The sequence below is a fragment of the Sarcophilus harrisii genome, chromosome 4 (assembly GCF_902635505.1).
Source record: "Sarcophilus harrisii chromosome 4, mSarHar1.11, whole genome shotgun sequence".
Taxonomy (NCBI): Eukaryota; Metazoa; Chordata; class Mammalia; order Dasyuromorphia; family Dasyuridae; genus Sarcophilus; species Sarcophilus harrisii.
Genome location: NC_045429.1, coordinates 413,685,052 through 413,704,521, shown reverse-complemented (window position 1 = coordinate 413,704,521; position 19,470 = coordinate 413,685,052). Strand labels below are relative to the sequence as shown.

Sequence of the window (19,470 nt, the reverse complement as noted above, 5' to 3'; positions counted from 1 at the left end):
CTCTGTGGTTTAAGATTAAGAATCCCTGGTATACAAGGGGAATAGGGCCTAGGACAAAGGCTTAGGAACAATTAAGACACTTTATGAGCCAGCATAGGAGACTGAATAGTCAGACAGGTAGGAAAATCAGGGAAAATGGAAAGAAAACCCAGAGGAAATATCCTTGAGGAAAGGCCAATTACCAGTGTCAAATGCAGCATTTGAGAAAAATGAAGACTACTGTAGATTTACCAACTCTTGAGGATTCTTCTCATCATTTCCTCTTATCAATATTCCAAGTTTGTTAGCCAAAGCTGGAACTCTTGGTAAATTATGATAGCCCTATAACACTCTAATGATTTACACAATAATTTATGTTATTAACATATTATGTTATGTTATTAACATACGCTATAATGTATTAACATAATAATTTACCAAAACAAATTACACCCTAGAGCACCAAAAGCATTTATAAAATGTGGTTCCAGTACACCTTTCCCTTGAACTCTGTGGAATCAGAAAGTAAGATCAAAGATTCAAAGTTGTAGACCTTCAGAGATCACTTAGTACAACACGCTTTAAAAAAAAAAAAAAAAAAAAAACATCAGGCAGGATTCCAGAATGGATGACTAAATGGTTTGTGAACGCTAAAATGTAGTGATTATAACAAACAAGTGTGAATTTAAGAAAAAGTAACTTCATTCCCTTTTTTTGAAAGGGTTACTAGACTGGTACATCAAGGAAATAATGCAGATACAACTGACTTTCGCCAAGATCATCTCACAAATACTTTCAACTAAATTTGCAGTTAAGTGCCTGCTCATCACTAGGCATGATTATACCCTGGAAACACAAAATGAGACAGTCTGTGCCCTCAAAGAATTTACCTCCTACTGAAAATGGAACCTCGGGGAACAGGGAAGGAAAATCATTCACCACTGTAAAAGGAAGACTTTCTTTTGGAGGTGACTTGTAAATAGGAGATAACCTGTGTCAAGGCATGAGGGAATGTCTTCTACTGGGAAAAGTAATTAGGCCAACCTGGCAAAAATGTAGAGAATCTGAAATCAGTCTGGAAAGTTGGCTGAATAAGAAAATGCCCGTCTTGTCTTTGTGTGGTTGAAAGAAGGCTGAGGTGAGTCAGAAGGAATAGGTTCACATTAGGTTCTGTCACTATGTGACTTTGGGCAAATCATTTTACATCTATAGACCTAAACCCTCAACATCTGTAAAAGGAGGACCAGATTAGGTACCTTTAAGGGTTTTTTCCAGATTTATTTTCTTGTAAGTAACCACTGGGAAGACAGGTAACTATAGAAATAAAGCTCAATTCACGGGATAAACATCTGGAATACTCTCAGAATTTAAGCAACAAACTTTTTTTAGCTTGATGGATTATATTTAGTTGGATTCTCCAGGCCCCAATGGCTTCAATATTAATTGAAGTAAAAAAAGATTTTCTCCAAAGAGACATCTCTGGTGACTGTTATCAATTAGGTAGGAGACTTTAGAAACTCCTTTATTAGTATAATTATTAGGTTTAACATTTGATAGGTTAGGAGCTCAATTCAAGTAAAAGTAAAGTCACAGCAGTTGCTGAAATAACAAGTTCCATAAAATGAATGAAAACATTAAGGAACTGTGAATTAAAATATGTGGTATATTTTACAATATCCTTTTAAGTGTGACCACAAAGTGTAATATAACTCAATCACATAATTAATTGCACAATATTTTCTTGAAGTGGTTGAGAATTACATGATTTCTGATACTGTTTAGAATCTTAGCATGATTTTTTTTTTGACATTATAAAGGAATTCAATGGGAAAACATTACACACATTTCTTATGCATACTTTCCTGGAAATTGTTAAAATAAAATAATCTTCTTTAGCACCTAATCAAATGGCAAATATGAGTTCTACAGATTCCAGAAATTCTGATACAATTTTTTTCTCTGGAACCACACACTAAATTTTAATAAAATTTAATAAAATTTTAGAAATCACCTATGTCTTAAAAGTATCAGTTATTTCAAGATGGTAGATTGAGTCAAAATTAAAACTTAAGCTATAATTTGAGAACTTCTGATAGTGTTCTAACCTTCATTAAAGTTTTTAATTACACCAAAACATAAAGCAGTTGATACGAAAGGTGATCTTTGTAAATCATTCTATTTCCAAACCTCATAGCTCTAGAAAGATTCAGGCTCAGTTCTAGGAGGGATGGCAATACAATGTTTAGAGAAAGATTTTTATTGAGGGTCACAAAGAATACAGTTTCTACATTGTTAGTGAACTGTTTTTCTTTGTCTTAATTAAAATGAAATAGTTTTTACAGAACTGACTGTGATTGTGCTTGTGCCTTCTTTGCTAGTACCTTCAGGTCTGCGATGCACTTGGTAATTGTTTCCTTTTCCTGTGACAAAGAGAAAAAAAGGGCCATAATAATTATAGTTATATTCACATATGTGTATTATAAAAAGTTACTTTCTATTTCTGAAATTCTATGATTGTATGAGACCCATAGGATCTAACACCTCAACACAGATTTCCCACTACAGCTTCCCAGCTAGGGAATGAGATAACCAAGAGAAATTAGTTATCCCGGGAAGAGAACTGAAAATGAAGAATGGGACAACAAACTAGAGACTAGGCATGAATCTACCTAGCACATATCTTTCATAAATAGTGCTTGTGCATATTTAAGTGATCACTGGCTCCTACAACTTTTAGTCATATTCCAACCATATTCACATGTCTTTCTTCTCTACTGCTGAAGTCTCAGTCATTTCTGAATAGAAATAAAGTGATAATAGAGCAAGTAACAAGAAATTATTAATTTGTAGTACCAGCAACTAGGTAGGTAACTATGGAGACCTACTGTACCTAAAACTCAGAAGAAGTATCTTTTATAAATCAGATTTTAAGAAAGGAAGAACTCTGCATCAGCTGTGCAGTAACTTCTTCTGAAAATGATTTTCTCCAGATTAAATGATAGCAGCTTCAGTTTCTTCTGACAACCACTGGCCAGGTTCCCTTCCATCTGCAGCCCAGGACCCAGATTCACCAGACATGCCAGAAATGTGATACCTCCTGAGCAGAGATGCTCTTCATAACATGGTTCTCCACCCATGAGATCATGTGTTCTTGCTCCTTGCGTCGCATCATGTTCTGCTTGGCAATGTGATAGTCCAGGCGATTCTTCACCTCTGTGTACACCTTGTGCAGCCTCTCACGGTAAAAGACTTCTAGTGTCATGGCAATGTTGTTCTAAAGAAGGTGAGAAAGCTTAGTTTTGTGGTTAAAGAAACACAAGTTCTCAAGAGCTGTGCCAGGAGAACAATATGAGCATCATGCTTTCATATCCCATACAAAAGATAAGGGTTTTTTTTTGTTAGTTATTTTCATTTAAAATGTAGTGATCTGCAAGTAAAAATCTTAGCCCAATTGGATATAATATTAACATGTGAAATGACAAGTGGTCCCTGATTTGTATGAGGATAAATTGTACATAACAAGCAAGGACCTGTGCTACTGAAGCTGGATTAAAATGTCCCTAATAAACCAACTTCTGATTTGTCCATGTTCCAAGAATTTTGCTCGTCACACTATAATCTCAATATAGACAGGCAGTTGACACTTTTGTTCAGGATTCATTGATAACATGGTAGAAGTAAATGAAATACTTAATAATCTGAATATAATTCCTAAGTCACAAATGAATTAAATTCTCCCAAAATGAATTATCATAGTTTCTTTATATCAGACACATTTAATTGAGCATTTTGTTTTTCCTGAATCTTAGTGTACCGAATGCCCAGGAGGTATGTTTTTTCAGGTGGGAAAGGTGCCTTTTAATTCCCCAAAAATACCTACCCTCTGGACATCAAAAAGGTAATGACGTTTAGCAACCAGGGCTTGCTGTTTCTTTTCCAACTCAATTGCATCACTGATACCTTTCAAGGAGGCCTGTTTAAGTCCTTCTGCCTGACCCAACTGGTCCTACAATCAGAAGATATTTATGATAATATTGATGAAAAGGTCAATGTTAACAAGCACCGATTCATTTTCCCCTTCCTTTGTGTGCAATGTGAAGAAAAGATGCACACAACTTTTATGGCAGCCCAATATCTGAAAGAACTCAATCTAAAATTTAAAAGTAATAAAAGCATTTTAGTAAATACAGAAAATTATTCCATAGGACTTGATCTATCATTCAGATTACAAAATGTTTATTGCCATGGCTATAAAACAGGTTATTAAAATATTTGAAAAACATAGGGTAAGTAACAGTACTAAACTCTGCAATAATTACATTATTTTCTCCCTCAAAAAACACTTTAAATCCAAATGGGTAATAAGTTGAAGGCCCTATCATGAATTCCTAAATTTCTATCCAAAACAAAAATTGGGAAAAATCAAATTTCCAACCATACCTCTCTGAGTTTATCAGCAAAACTGGCTATAGAGGGACCATATTTTTTAACTACATAAATGAAGAGCCCCAATGTTGTCATGGCAGCAACTGTATCAGCAGTTATAACATAGATTTCTTTGGAAAGAAGATACAGGATAAGCCCTGTGCCCAATACATAAGGACCTGAAAGAAAAGGAATATTTATGAGAACTTCTATATAGCATTAAAAACAAGGAATGAGTGAAATTTCAAGATGAAGACTAGGCTAGGTAAGAAAAATTCCAAAAAAAAAAAAAAAAAAAAATCAATTCACTCTAGTGCATAACCTCCCCCTCACCCTTTCATTTAGAAAAACTATAAATTAATGACATTCAATAATCACTGTTGTCAAAGTCACATATATTTGAAATCTATCCACTACTATCTATAGTTAGCACCTTCACATTAAAAATAGGGAAAAAAGACTATGATCCTGTCAAAGGGAGTACTCTTTGCAGCAATGCAAATTGTAAGCTGTGATTTAAAAAAAAAAAAAAAAAAAAAAAATCATCCAATAGCCCACCTTTTACACTTAGGCTGGCTAAAGTTGTCAGAGTTTAAGCCACTCATTTCAACAATTATACACTTTAGAATTTCTTAGCTTCCATGTCATAATTCTTAGTAAGTTCTGACTTTATCATCTAGACATCAAAAGTTATTATGCACATATATCCTTAAATACTTTAAAAGGATGAAGAAACTATATCATACTTTAGAAAGTCCAGAAATATTTAGTTTCCAAAGGCTAGTCATTATAGCAATAAGTTTGCTTGTCAAGAATAAAGATTACATCCTTTAAAAAGCACTGATTTGTTTTTCATTATAACAAGGTATGATGAAAAGGAAGAAACAATGTGAAATCCATGTACCTCAAACTATTACTATAATAAATATCAGACTAAATCATCTCTGCAGGAAAGCTTGCTTACCCGTAACTCCAGTTTTAGGATACATAAACCCAAAGAACTCCTCAGGAATCAACCCATGACGAATTTTCCCCCCGTGCTCAGGAAGAGGAGGCAAAGGAGCCAGATGGGGAGAAGCTGTGTGAAAAATTCTGGATGCCTGAAGTACTCTGCAAAAATAAAAAGACAGCATATAGAAGTTCTAACTTTAAGTAAGTGAAGCATTCCCCAGACCGTTTATATAATGAGAATTTGCCTCTAGAAATGGGGAAGAAAGGGAATCACATGCCCTTGCAGAAGGGGCTGATGACAAAGAAGTAGAAGCAGAAGCAAGAACACAGGGATTGGGCCAGCTACTTGGGGGGTGGGTAGGTGGGCGACAAGTACAGATGCATGGGAATTAGACATGAACAGACTGGGGCCAGGGACAGAAACATAGTACCCAAACACAGAATCAAAGACGGCCTCAACTAAGGTTGGATGGAGTGGGACAAAGGTCTCCTTCTCTCCATACTACATGTCTCAAGTTAAGCCCTTATTCCATTGGTGGCAGAGGTGTTCACATGTCTGTTTTTCTATGTTCATCTAGCAGGTTTTTTGTTTGTTTCTTTTGGAGGGTAGATGGAAGGCCAGAATGCAGAGCTGAGGGAAGGGACAGGAGTAGAGGGAGTGCAATGAGTTAATAGATGTTTTTCCAGAATGCCGATTACTTCCAGAATTCTTTAAGTCAAATTTGCATAATATGAATTTACATAAATAACTATTTCTAGTCCCACTACTACTACCTATGTCTTCCTTACAGAGATTATCTAATACGATTTGCTTCCCAATACACGCTTTTTTTCTTCAACATCTCAATAACTTGCTTTGAACATGTCTCACAATAGGTCTGTTATCTTTCTAGACAGTTTACATTTCATGGTGGACAGCTCTAACTGTCCTTTATGTTAAAGGAGTTCTTTATATTAAATGAAAAATCTGGCTTCTATTAACTTCTAGCTATTGCTTCTAGTTCTCTCCTTTGAATTCAACAACAAGAATCTCTCTTCCAGAAGGTTCCCATGGATATTAGAAGATAGCTAATTTTTCCTGGGCAACTTTCCTTTTCAGACAAAACACTCTTGATTTCTTTAACTGTTCTCTTTGGGTGTTAAGCCTTCTAGAATCTTTCCAGTCTGGTTACCCTGAAGAAGTCTGTGCCACAAGGAAGGCAGATTTCTCTCCTCACAATTTCATACCAATTTCATCTTAGAACCTATGTATATTCTACTCTTAATTCTTTCCCTTTTAATATACACAAGGCTGGGGAGCACCAAGAGCAACAGGCCCGAGGTCCCCTCTTCCCAAGTGTTCCTACTTTGTCTTACATAGCCCAGGCCAGTTTCTCTGTGACCTTGGATGGCTTCTCCTGGAATGTGACATCACAGATAAGAGTAGATACAGGAAGGGAGGCACTCAGTTATGGATTCAGAAAAGCACTATTATTCCTAAACTTTCAATTGAATGAAGGCTGACTTAAAAATAAAATGCGAGAAGTTGGGAAGTGAGAGCAAGTGACCTGTCTATATGCTAGCCTCCTGCTTATCTGAGGAGTCTACAAAATCCTGAATAAGAACTCTTTTGTCTTAAAATATGGAGTGTGGTACAATAATTATTTTTTCAATTTATGTTTCTTTACTTTCAAAAAATTCTCCTCATATGGGTGTGAGTTATATTTGTTCTACATTAGCAGTCTTCCTTGATTTACTTTCATTTCTTTCATTTTCGATACTGAAAAATATTAAATATGTTTGTTCAATATTTTAAAGGGTTAGAAAACACTATGCATGTGAACCTCACAATATTCTTACGGAAGTACTGCAGACATACTCTGTAAAGGAGATAGAGTGGGACAAAAAAGCCTATGTTCACTAAGACTCAATGAGTTAAGAGGCTTGTCCAACTTCAGAGCTCCAAATGTCAAACTGAGACCAGATACAGGTCTCTCTGGACTCCAAACCAATGCTCCGCTAAACTCAAGCAGGTCAGCTTTGAATCCTACTTGAGGTGGCAGTATGCAAATAAAAAAAAAAACAAATGGAGAAAGGGCCGACTATCTCACGTGCTATTTCTTCAAAAGTAGCTTTAAAAAGCCATGGGAAGAATGAATTGGTAGGTACTATCAGAACAGTGCTAGTTGCACATCACTAAGATCTCCACTTAAATGTACACCCATATACATTGATATGGATTCATCTAACATTGATTATTTGGACCACATTTTCAGTTTGGGCCAATTCATTATATTGAGCAATGCCTGCCTAAAAACAAGATGCAAAATGCCCAGAATGCTCTTTTAATTCAACAGTTTAATAAACCTTATCAAAAAAGGAAACAAACATATATCAGAACTGCCCGATTTTAGCTAAGATTTTACTTCTTATTTGGTTTTTGCTGTCAAAGCGGGGTCAGTCAACAGGTTTGGCAGTCTTACTGTAACCATGCTTGTCCTTGGTGAAGCAAGCATTCACGAGCTAGATTTCTTTCTTCAAGCACCACACCTTAAAGGCAAACCACTGGCTCTCATTCATTCTAGTTCAAGCCCCACAGGGCTTTTGTTAGGGCCCAAATTAGAGTGAATGTAAATAGCAACGGATTCAGGTTTAGAATAGAAAACCCGAGGATCTTCCCCTCCCAGATTAAATTTTTTTGGACTAGGTTTAAAAAAGGTCATTCTTTTCCTCATTTCTTTCTCATCACCTAGCCTTAAGGACTGGTTTGGTGTTACCTCAACCCAACTGAGACCCGTTAAAAATCAGATCTTAGAAAGGTCGGACAATAATACCTGGAAACACCTCCCCTGGTCCAGCGGAGGCAGTGAGGCAGGTTAGCCAGCCTCCTTCACTTAAATCCAATTCGGTGTCACAATTGACAACAAAATACCAACAAGACCGTTTTCTCTCATTAATATCACCTCCGTGTCAATTACCACGGGCAGTATCTCAGCTCTGAAACCGCACTCGCCTTCAGGGCCACAGGACGGATCTTCCAAGCACATAAAAAAACCACAGAACAAGGCCCGGCCCAAGCGCGTGACTTCACTGTATATGGAACTCTCGGATGAGGAAATTCCCTCGAACAACGCACGCGGGCACCTTCCAGAAAACCTCAAAGTCGGAAAGAGAAGGCACCAAAATACTAAGCGATTTCCCCAGAATCACCGAGCCGGTACCTGTGGATCTGAGTCCCGGCTTCACGCACTCTTAAGGTCAGCCCTCTAACCCGTAAGCGCACAGCTTCAGAGAAAAGCCGCCTATTTTCAAACGTGCAAACTCAAACACCCCGGGGAAGGGTCGGGCCTCCGGCGGATGGGGGGGACCGCGAGCTGGCCCCGGCGATGCAAGGTCTCGGACCTGGAGCAGGACGGGGCCGGGCAGCCCGGGTGCCCAAGGTCACGGAGGAAAGCTAACGCCTCCAAGGCCTTCCCCTTGGGCACGAGGCATCGGGCGAGACGCTACGGCGCAGCCCCCCCGCCCGAGCACCTTAGGAGGGCCGCAAGCCAGGCCCCTCGCCCTCATATCCGCAGCGGCCCCGGGCTGCCGGGCGGGAGGTTCGCTAGGGCTCACAGCGAGGGGCGGAGGGCAGGACTTACTTACCCTGGAGCCAGCGGGGCCGCATTCTTGAGCGCCGGCGCTGTGGAGAGACAGAGTTCACAGGTCAGTGGGGTCCGCGATCCCGGGCCTCCCTTCCCTGCGGCACCCCATGACCTCAGGGTCTCCCCACCCCCCTCCTTGTCGCGGTCGCTACCCAAGGACGTTCTCCTTCCCAGCTATGACTCCGCGGCCCCTGCTCGGGGCTCCTCACCCAGAGCGCCGGCAGCGTGCAGAGCCAGCCGGGACAGCATGCTAGCCGGGAGTCCGTTCAGCAGCCTCTGCGTCCCAATGACCCCGGCGGGGAGAACTTGTCAGCCGCCGCGCTAAGATGGCGGATGGCAAACCTCGCGAGATGAGGAGGGCGAGCGTTCTCTCGCCTCGTCCAATCTCTGCTTCTCCCGTCGCTAACCCCTATTGTCGCGAGAACAGGAAGCGAGCAGGGACAGGGACGGGGGCGGGGGGCGGGGAAGGAGAGGAGGAGGGAGGACGGAGAGCGTAGCTTAACCAGAACCCAGCGGCTAACGGAAGGGGGAGGGGGCGGGCCGGGGCCGGGAAGTAAGTCTCGCGAGAAGCGGGGGCTCCGGGCTCTCTGGGCCGGAGAGGGGCGGGGACCCTAGTGGACACCACGTGGGAAGCGGAGCCTGGGACCGAGGGAAGGTTAGATCCTGAGCCGCGGAGATGCGGAAGGAGTCGCAGCAGTCGCTGTCGCAGCTGTCGCAGCAGTCGCAGCAGTCGCAGCAGTCGCTGTCGCAGCAGTCGCTGCCGCCGCAGTCGCAGTCGCCGTCGCCGCCGCCGCAGCCTCCCGACGCCCCGGAATGGAACCTGCCTCCCAACGCGCCGGCCTGCATGGAGCGGCAGCTGGAGGCGGCGCGCTACCGGTCGGGTGAGCCCCGCCCCCCGGCCCGGGCCCGGCCGTCCCCTCCCCCGTGGCCGCGCTGACCCGCGGCCCGCTCTTCCCGCAGATTGCTCCCTGCTCCTGGGCGCCTCCAGCCTTAGCGGCCGCAGCTGGGCCGGCTCCCTGTGGCTGTTCAAAGACGCCAACGCGGCCCCCAACGAGGGCTTCTGTTCGGCCGGGGTCCAGACCGAAGCCGGGCTGACGGACCTCTCCTGGGTAGGGGACCGGGGCATCCTCGTGGCCTCGGACTCGGGTGAGTGCCCCCTCCTGCCGGGGCGGAGGGGGGGGGGTGGGGGGGCGGGGGGAGGGGAGGGTCCCCAGGTTTGCCCATTTGGGGACTGAATGACTCCGAGCAGACTCTGCAGGCGCCCGAGATGGGAATGCAAAGCCCCTTCCCAGGCAGGTGCCCGGTCAGACTGGGGCTGGGATCAGGCAGCACTTGGCTCCCACGGCCCCCCGGGCTCAGGCTTGTGCACGGAAAGTTTGTTCGGCCCCCCCCTCCCCCGCTGGGTGAGGAAGATCTAATCTTTGCGCTGTGGCTACCAGGTTCTGGGAACAGAAGCCGGGGAAAACCCGGCTTGGCCGCCGAGAGCGGGAAGTCTGCCCCGCTGCCCCTGTTTTAACGTGCGCGCCTGCCCTGGCCAGCTCTGCATCTTTTCCGCCGAGTTTTGGAGCAAGTATTTTATTAACGGTTTTCACTTCCTGCGGCACAGTTGCTCCCCAGTGACCTCCCCTCCCCTGTGGAATTCTTATAACAGGAAAAAAAACCTGTTAAATGATAGCAACCGAAGGAGCAACTGCCCACTGGGGAAACATTCCATGGGCCTGGCCCGGGCTCCAAGGAGAGACGCAAGGGTTGCCCAGCAGGAGGAGCGGAGATTGGGCTCTGGAGAGCCGAACTGGGGCAGTAAGGACCCAGCTTTCAACGAGTGTTCTTGTTTCCCAGCCTCTGCCTTGTCTTGTTTGGGAGTCATCTCTGGCCTGCTGGGCACTTGTTTTCAAGGTTTGGGCAAGCTGGATTGATGGATCACACTGACCAGTAGCTGCCAGAAGACCCGAGGGGAAAAGATTCTTTTTCCTTAGGAAGCTCATTTCTTTTTTTTCCCCCACTAGAAGGCTGACAATATCTCTTCTATTCTTTTCTTCTTCTTTTTTTTTTTTTTGGTCAGGCTTTTCCTAGGAAACCAACACCAACATAAAATCATATGAGGAAGGAACCAGTTCAAAACTTTGATGATGAGAGTTGCTGTCATTCTGCAGTTTTACTCCCTGAAAAATAATTAAATTCACTTTGTTGATGTTTAGGATAAAAGCTAAAGGAGAGTCTCCAGAGTCCTAGAAGTCAACTTTGCTGCCCTATGAATTGTAGATCTGGCATAATTCTAGCCCCCACATCTTCTAGGTGCTGTGGAACTATGGGAACTGGATGAGGGTGAGAGACTTATCGTCAACAAGTTCTGCAAATATGAGCATGATGACATAGTGACCAGTGTTAGTGTCCTCGTCACTGGCACACAGGCTATCAGCGGCAGCAAAGACTTCTGGTGAGTCCCTCTTCTCACTTGTTGACCTTGCTTGTGCCCCTCTTCTCCTTTTGATCCCACTAAATAATGCTAGTTCATTCTTGGGGGGGAAAAAACTCCAACCTTGAATAATAATGGAGGATATCCTCAAAAATAGCAGGTCGTCTTAATACACTTTAGCATGAGCGTTTCGGTAAGGAAATGAGTAAAGTGAAAACTCATTTTTCTAAACTTTATTTAGCGTCTGTATTTGAACGTGTGCTTTTTATGAACTATTTTGTTTACTAATGAATGTGGGGTTTTTTTTCTCTTTAGTATAAAATTTTGGGACCTTTCAGGAGAGAGAATGCTAACCTCCTATAGAGGTGAGTTTTGCTTCTCCTTCCCACTTCCATTTTTGTCATCTTGGTTCTTTTGAGTTTCTTGATTCTGTTTTCATGGTAAAAGCTGTGTATGTTGATGGGTAAGGCCCCATTGTAATCTACCTGGTCATTAGAAAAACACTTATTCATCCTGTTGTAAGGGAAAATATATTTTCTGTGTTCTCCGCCTCTGGTGGCCTCCTGAAGCCTCACAAACATCTCTTCCCACCGTTGTCCACTTCCTCCAGGGAATCAGCTGAGGATCCTAGGTAGATCTAGAGCTGGAAGGAATCTCTGAGATCATGGCCTTTGTTATAGAGAGAGGGAATCTTAAGCCCTTCGAGGTCTGGGAGCCACATGCTGTGACCACCCAAGTAATGGCTGTGATTCATTCACCTTGTCCTTTCTGCAAACTCCTCAGTTCTGCTTGTAGCTGTCCATGCATTTAAACATGAGAGTTCCACCTTGAGGCTGGAGGGGAGGGGAGGGGCGGGAGTTCCGCTGCTTCTGCCTGGTGGTGATGGTGCTGTTCCTTTCCTCCCTAGCTCACTCTGGTCCCGTCTCGAGCGTTGCTGCTTCTCCCCACAAGGAGGCTCTGTTCCTGTCCTGCGGGGAGGTGAGGTGACCCCCTGCCCTTGCCCACACCACGGGTGTTAGCTGCTCTGTACAGCTAGAGCCTAGAGTGGTCACCTGAGGTAGATTGGGGAGAGACCCTTATCTTACACTGAAGAAATGGAGTCCTGGAGAAAGGGGAGAGCCAGGTGACCTAGATAGTAAGGGTCAGAGCTGGGCCGTGAACTCAGGAATCCACTACACTGATCATGAAGCACTCTATATTCTCTTATTTGTAGGACAACAGAGTTTTACTGTGGGATCTCCGATGCCCCAAGCCAGCTTCACATGTTGGTGAGTCTGAATGGTAGCCTTAGGAAAGATCTTTTAGAACAACCTCTGTCTTCTAGGACAGAGATCAGCAGACACCCTAGGCAACTACCTGTTTTTGTATGGATCCTAGAGCTAAGAATGATTTTTAAATCCATTATAACTGTTAATGCAGCTAGGTGGCGCAGTGGATAAAGCACCAGCCCTGTGAGTTCAAATCTAGTCTCAGACCTTAACATTTCCTAGCTGTGTGACCCTGGACATATGAAATGCTAAAACCATTATTAATTCAAGAGGACTATCTAAAAATCAGCTGCTGGATTTGTCCTGTAGTTTTCTGAGACCCTGCTATAGGTTTGTATTAATCCAGGTAGCAAGGAAAGATCACTTTTTCCTGGATAGGACCTGATTGGGGAACTGAACTGAGTCACTTTAGGGGAAGGGGACTTGAATATCAGTTTATCTTTATTGGTTAGTGTCTTGGAAGTATAGGGTCATGGGAGAGTATATCCTAACACCAGGCTCAGGGCTGAAATATGATTGGAGGATGTAGTTTTCTACCTCTGGGGTTTTCAGTTCCCTTGCTCTCACTTTAAAAAAGCCAAATCTTAAGCTTGTTTATTTTTGTTATGTTTTGAGTTCTGAGTTATATTTTCCCCTCTTAATCCTTTGTTAGAGAACTGTTGTGTCAGATCTGTATGTGGAACCACACTACACATACTTTGACTTACCAGGTTTTTTCCTTTGGAAGTAGAGAGAATTTTCTTCATAGTTGATTTGAATGGTCACATCACTCAGAATAGCTTAGCCATTCAGTTTTACTTTGAATAATACTGCCGTTGCCCTATATAATGTTGTCTTAGTTCTGCTCATTTCCCTCTGCTGTTCTCACTTTCTCAGGCCAAAGTGCCTCCCATCACCTTCCTACCTCACTGGCCTGGCATCCTCAGAAGGAACGCGTTTTCACTTTTGGTAAGAAGTCTTGGAGCTGAGGCGATTGTCTCTTACTTTCATTCCTTAGAGTAGCCAACCTCCCTCTTGTTCTTTTGTATCTCTGGGCTGTCTGTGGTTATGATAAAATAATCTCTCCCTTCATGATTGTTTGCTTACCTATATATGTTAGCCAAACTGCACACCACTACTCCTAAACTCATGACAGACCAAAGGGCTTGTGAGGTGGGGAAAAGTTGATTGAGTAGTTAGTTTTGATTTGAAATGGGCCATAGGTAACCTACAAAGAGGCACCTTGAGTCTAGGCCAGGAGTAGCTGTGAAGCCTTGTATACTTATGCCATCTTGGTTCGTGCCCTACAGGTGATGAGAATGGCACTGTCTTCCTTGTGGACTTCAAGAACCCCAACTCGATCCTCTCCTCATCGGTGCATTCTCAGAGCGTCACGAGGCTGGTGTTCTCACCCGATAGGTATTGACCTCCCTGCCCTGATGCTACCTATGTGCCTTGGTGGTGTTGGGGGGAGGTTGACATTTGCAGGTAGAGCTCCAGAAACGAATCCAAACTGCTGGGAAAGCCGAGCAAAAGCACTACCAGGCCCGGTTACTTGGGTGGTAGGTGGGTCACTGACAGTGGCAAGGGTACCCCCATCCCTTGTGCATCTGGCTGTTGGTGTGGCAGGGGAAACTTGGGTGCAGCTGAAATTGTAGGCTGGGTATCAGGCCCAGGAATCCGTCCTCCATTCTCCTGATCCCTGCCTTTGCCCGGCTGTAGATGCCTTGTTGAGGTCTGAGCAGTGGCTCAGCATCTCCTGGGCTAGTGGGGAAATCAGGAACAGGTATTCAAAGGTTTGTTGAGGGAGCCGCCAGCTCTGCTGTTCTTGCCCTTTCTTCCTTACAGTTCGCCCCTCCTGGCATCCCTCAGTGAAGACTGTTCCGTAGCTGTGCTTGATTGTGATCTCTCGGAGGTGTAAGTATAGAATGAAGTCATGAGCCTGAAGCAGGAATTCCTTGGGGGGGGCGGAGAGTGGGGTAAGGGGGAGCTAGCCAGCATGTCTGCTCAGGTTCCTACCGTCCTGGTGTTCAGATGGCAGGACTTTGGTTGTCTGGTTTAAAAAGTCCTTAGTCTGTCCAAAGTTTTCCAGGTCCTGGGGCCAGCCTGAAACCAGCACTTTGCACTGGAGTGGGTGAAGGGTGGGGCCTCACAGCAAGAGTTCCTTTCTAGGAGACAGAGGCTTGTGCTGTGAGTACAGCTACATCTTAGGAGCTGCAGTCATGGCAAGAGTCCCCAGTTGGGAACCAGGGAGCGCAGGTGCTGCTCTTCACTTGGCCTCTGGTTGTGGGATGTTAGTGGACCTCTTCTGAGGGTCTGAACACACTTGGAGCTCTAAAATTCTTAGTAGCCAGTAGATGTAAGATGCCCTCTTCAAATGACAGATTCTAGACCCTCCTAACTTGTTTTCTCCTTTTAGTCCTTTCGCATCAAGCCAGGCCCTGTTGTCTTCCTTTTCCAGGTTCAGAAGCCGGGACCACACAGACTTTGTGAGAGATGCTACGTGGTCCCCAGTCAACAACCAGTTGCTCACAACTGTGGGCTGGGACCATCAGGTTTTCCACCACACTGTGACCTCAGAGCCAGTTATAATTCCTGATCCCAATGGTGCCAGCAACTAGATTGGATTTGAGGCAGAAAAGGCAAAAAAAATCCTACAAATCCATACCCACTTACTCCTTGGTTTGTGAGAAGACAAGTCCTGTATGTAGCAGGTTTGATCTGTTAGAGCTGAGCAGTTGGGAGGCACTGAGTTTCTCTGCATGGGGTCCTGTAGACTCATAAGGAGACAGCCATTTATTTTTTTAGATTATATTTAAATTTTTAAAAAATGATAATCCGGGACCGTTTGTTCCCACATCTAGTTACCTCCCCTCCCCTTGTTGTTCCTTCCCAAAAGTACATAAAAAGGTATAGAAGAGTCTACTCGGAAGTTTCCCTCTGGTGGTGAAGCATTTGCAGAATCCTGGGCACCAGCTGAGATTGGAGCATCGCTGTGGCCTCCTGTGCCCTCCTGGTTATTGTGATTATAGAAACCAGAAATTCTCAGCTTGGGGATCCCAGAAATCCCCAGAACAGCCTCTTGCCTTAGTCATTTGATGTAGTTTCTTTCCCTTGGTATGAATCCTTGCTTGGTAGAGCAGGAAGGATACCTTCTTGCCCTAATCACAAGAGACTAGTTCAGTGTTTTGTTTTGGCTAAGTGCCAATGGGGTTAGTTTGACTTGGTTTAGGGGTGTCCATCCAGGTGGATTTGAAGAGAAAATGGGAAGTGGGGACAATTCAGAAAACTGACAGACTAGAAGAGGGGGAGGGCTTGGGGATTTGTTCTCTGGTATCAGCCTGTCCTGACCACCACCTCCTGAGGCTTCTCAGCTTTCAGAAGTTGGCTTGCTGTGGTTAGGGCCATGTCAAGGATAGATTTTGTTGCCATGAGCCATCCCAATGGAGAATCTGAGATGACTTGGTGAAATAAAATACTCTGGTTTAGGATCTGTTTTGTGTGTATGTGTTTAAAAGTTTGTGTTGAAGGAGAAGAGTTAAGGGCAACACAGCCAGTGCTGCTTTGAATACCCAGAAAGGCACTAGAAAGACGAGAAATTCAGGTTTGACTTCTTAACTTGTACCTTAGCTGCAAGCTTCATTTGCTTGGGCACGACAATTAATCTTGTTAAACTTCTTCATTGATAAGATGCACATTGTCCAAGAATTGGAAAGGTATCTTGTGATCACCGAGGCTAGAGCTTCCTTAACTTTTTCCACTTGGATTCCTTTTCACCTGAGAGATTGTGATCCCAGATATATAGTAATTAAAAAAAAAAGGTATACAAATCAAACATTTACTGATTAGTAGTCATAATTTCTGACACCCCCCCCCACACACACACACATTTAGTTACCAATTGCTATGTAAGGTCATGACCCACAGTTTAAGAAACTTTTGATTTAGGCTCATAGCTAAACTAGAATCCTCAACAGCTGCTGGGAGGTTTTCCAGCCTTGACTTAATGACCATTTCTTGACTGGCAATTTGTATTGATTAAACTTTTTTAATTATCGATATCTTTTCCTGTCAGATTTTTAATATTAGTACCTTGTATACCTTTTTTTTTTTAAATCTGTTTTTATCTACCACTGCAGATAGCTGACTCAGGTGTGATTGCCACAACAATAATGATTTTTGTCTCTTTTAAAACTAAATTAATTTCATTTTTGTTAAGTTATTAGTAGCAGGGGTTATTGCACTTTCTCCACCTGACACCAGTAAATTCTTTTGAGAACAGGGTTTGCATTTTTATCTGCAACACCTAGCAAATAGTACCATTGAATAATAGCCATTGAATGCTTATTGGATTGGAAGGAGGATGATAAATGATCTACCTAGAGGCAGCTAGTTGGCACAGGATAAAGAGCTGGTTCAAATCAAACAGACCTGAATTCAAATCCAGTCTCAGTGACTTTGGGCAAGTCACTTAAGATACCTTGGTTTCATTAACCGTAAAATGGGCATAATGATAATACTTATCTCAAAGGACTATTTTGAGGATCAGATGAGATCCTTGTACTTAGCACAGTACCTGGCACATAGTAGGTAATAGTGTTAACTACACTAGTTAATATATATATTGCATATTAAGAATGTTTTACAAACTAAGCTATTCTGTACAAAGGGGAAAAATGGGGATGAGGTTGATCTTTTTCCTAGGATTTTTTTTTTTATCAGCAAAAGTTCCATAAAGAGAGTCAGAATACAGATCTTAACCACTAAAGAGATGAGCAACTTAAGTTTGTAAACAGTAAAAATATGCAGACAGTATGGCCTTGACACACCAGAACTGCACAAAGTTGCAAAAATGGTTTTCAGTCTACACTGGTAAAAGGGCTTCTCACACCAATTCACTAAAATATTATGGTCTGGTTAAGAAAAAAAAAATTAGACCTCCAATCTTGGCACCAGGCTCTGGGAGATACCAAATTTATATAAAACTACAAAGTGAAGTATCCAGCAAAAAACTGGTTAAGATTTGACTTCCAGTTCTATTGAAGGCCAAAAAAACAGGCTAATTAGTCTGGTGAATATGTAGGTGGGAAAGAATCAAAAGTTCACAGGGATGGAGCTGAAGAAATGGGCCAGTGAATTGGGCTACAGAAGTGACCCAAAGACAACAAGGAAAAGGTTAACCTGGCATTAGGTCACAGTCCCTAGGCTCTGGTACCTTCACAAAAGGGTTTCTTGGTCATTTTTGTCTCATTCCCTCCTTGGCCATCCAGTGAAGCCTGTGGACCTCAATATAGTCGAATGCATGGAATTAGAAAATGTTAGATTTAAATGATGTTTTTTTTTTCCATGTAAGTCAGACCTAGATGAACCCCTGCCTTAGAAAATGGGAATTTCAGAATTCCCTCTACCTTATGAGGGTTCCCTCTCAAAGTAATATTTATCTCTTCATATCTTACTAACCAACTGGTTGTGTGGCTATGAACAAGTTACTTTCTAGGGCTTAAATTTCTCATGTATTAAGGGGGTGGATTAGTTGATCTGAGGGAGCACAATGAGGCAGGCAGGCACCGCGTTCCAGCTCTGCTCCCTACCTGATAGACTTGGGCTGCTTGCTTTGGGCCTCAGTTTCCACATCTGTAAAATGAGTTCGGACTGGATGAACAGATGCTCCTCGGTGTTGAGGTTTCTCATACTATGAGAACATTGTTCCCCACCTTACAGAGGAGAGAAACCTCACTGAAATCAACTGCTCTTCAGTAAGGGTGGAAGCGTCTGAACGATATCCTGAAGGAGACAATGTCTCCGGTTTGTCAGAATTGGCATTTAACTGAATCAACCAATAAATGTGCTTATTATCTACAAATAAGCTACAGACAGGATAAATATAAAAATAACAGAGAAACCCTGCTGGAGGCCTTAGACCTTGAGACACTTTGATCAGAGGCCAGGACTTGCTTACCACCCAACTCCCTCACATCTGCAACACACCTGCGTATCACTGTTAGCAGCAGAAAGCCAAACAATGATGTTTTTTATATACACATACACCCCTCTACATTCAGCTGTCTGGAAACAATGGGTTTAATCCTTTTTCTAGGTCTTTATGAACTCTTGGGCATGAACAGAAGGAAAGTAACCTTAACTTCCTTGTATATATTTGTGATGTTTGGAACTTTTCTGGGGTTTTTGTCTGGCCCCAACCCCAAAGTAAGTTGAAATTGTTTCTCTTGGATGCCTGTGGAGTCTCCTAGCAGCCTAAGTGTGTAGATGCTGTAGCTAGAGCCCCCTCCCTCTGGTGGTAGTGCATCCCCCAGCAGCCAGGACTAAAAAGTCCCAGTCTCATATATAAGCCCCTGAGTGACTCCACTACAGCACTGTCAAAACCCTCATCCATATTGCTCTCAAGTAAAATTTTTTTTCCTCAAGGGGGCCCTTGATTTTAACCTAAAGTCTGCTGGATAATGTTTGTGGAAAATGCTCTAAATCATGAGAAATGAAAATTAAAGCAGCTCAAATTCCACCTTATACCTACTGAATTGGTAAAGAGTAAAAATTTAAAATGTTGGGAGTTTGGAGAAAACATGTTGAGGCACTGTTGATGGAACAGTGAAATTGGTTCAGGTTTTCCGGAAAGCAATTTGAAACTGTTTGAAATGATTAGAAGGTGCATTTTCCTTGATCGAATCATGATTAATGCTATTAGACCTACAACCCAAAAAGATCAAAGAAAAAAGCTCTGAGTACATACAAAAAGTAACAGCTTTTTTGTATTGGCAACCCCCCCACCCCCCACAAACCAAAACCAAACTAAACACAAAACAACCAACTC

The 19,470-nt window shown here is 43.1% G+C and overlaps 2 protein-coding genes across 3 annotated transcripts; one reads left to right on the top strand and one right to left on the bottom strand.

Moving 5' to 3' along the window:
* Positions 1 to 2,207: 2,207 nt before the first annotated feature.
* Positions 2,208 to 9,345, bottom strand: ATP5PB (ATP synthase peripheral stalk-membrane subunit b). The gene is made up of 7 exons (XM_031967279.1): positions 9,188 to 9,345; positions 8,980 to 9,016; positions 5,369 to 5,514; positions 4,420 to 4,583; positions 3,860 to 3,985; positions 3,074 to 3,253; positions 2,208 to 2,399 (listed from the first exon to the last, which is right to left on the bottom strand). The coding sequence occupies exons 1-7, from the start codon at positions 9,225 to 9,227 to the stop codon at positions 2,316 to 2,318; spliced, it is 777 nt and encodes a 258-aa protein (XP_031823139.1). The 5' UTR covers positions 9,228 to 9,345; the 3' UTR covers positions 2,208 to 2,315.
* Positions 9,346 to 9,513: 168 nt separating this feature from the next.
* On the top strand, positions 9,514 to 16,134 carry WDR77 (WD repeat domain 77). 2 transcript variants are annotated; one of them, XM_031967277.1, is made up of 10 exons: positions 9,514 to 9,859; positions 9,939 to 10,124; positions 11,274 to 11,415; positions 11,710 to 11,759; positions 12,302 to 12,372; positions 12,608 to 12,662; positions 13,539 to 13,610; positions 13,952 to 14,060; positions 14,490 to 14,558; positions 15,103 to 16,134. In XM_031967277.1, the coding sequence occupies exons 1-10, from the start codon at positions 9,655 to 9,657 to the stop codon at positions 15,260 to 15,262; spliced, it is 1,119 nt and encodes a 372-aa protein (XP_031823137.1). In that variant the 5' UTR covers positions 9,514 to 9,654; the 3' UTR covers positions 15,263 to 16,134. The 2 variants fall into 2 exon arrangements, with proteins under 2 accessions (XP_031823137.1, XP_031823138.1); XM_031967278.1 differs by lacking the exons at positions 9,514 to 9,859; positions 9,939 to 10,124 and adding an exon at positions 10,545 to 10,874.
* Positions 16,135 to 19,470: the final 3,336 nt, after the last annotated feature.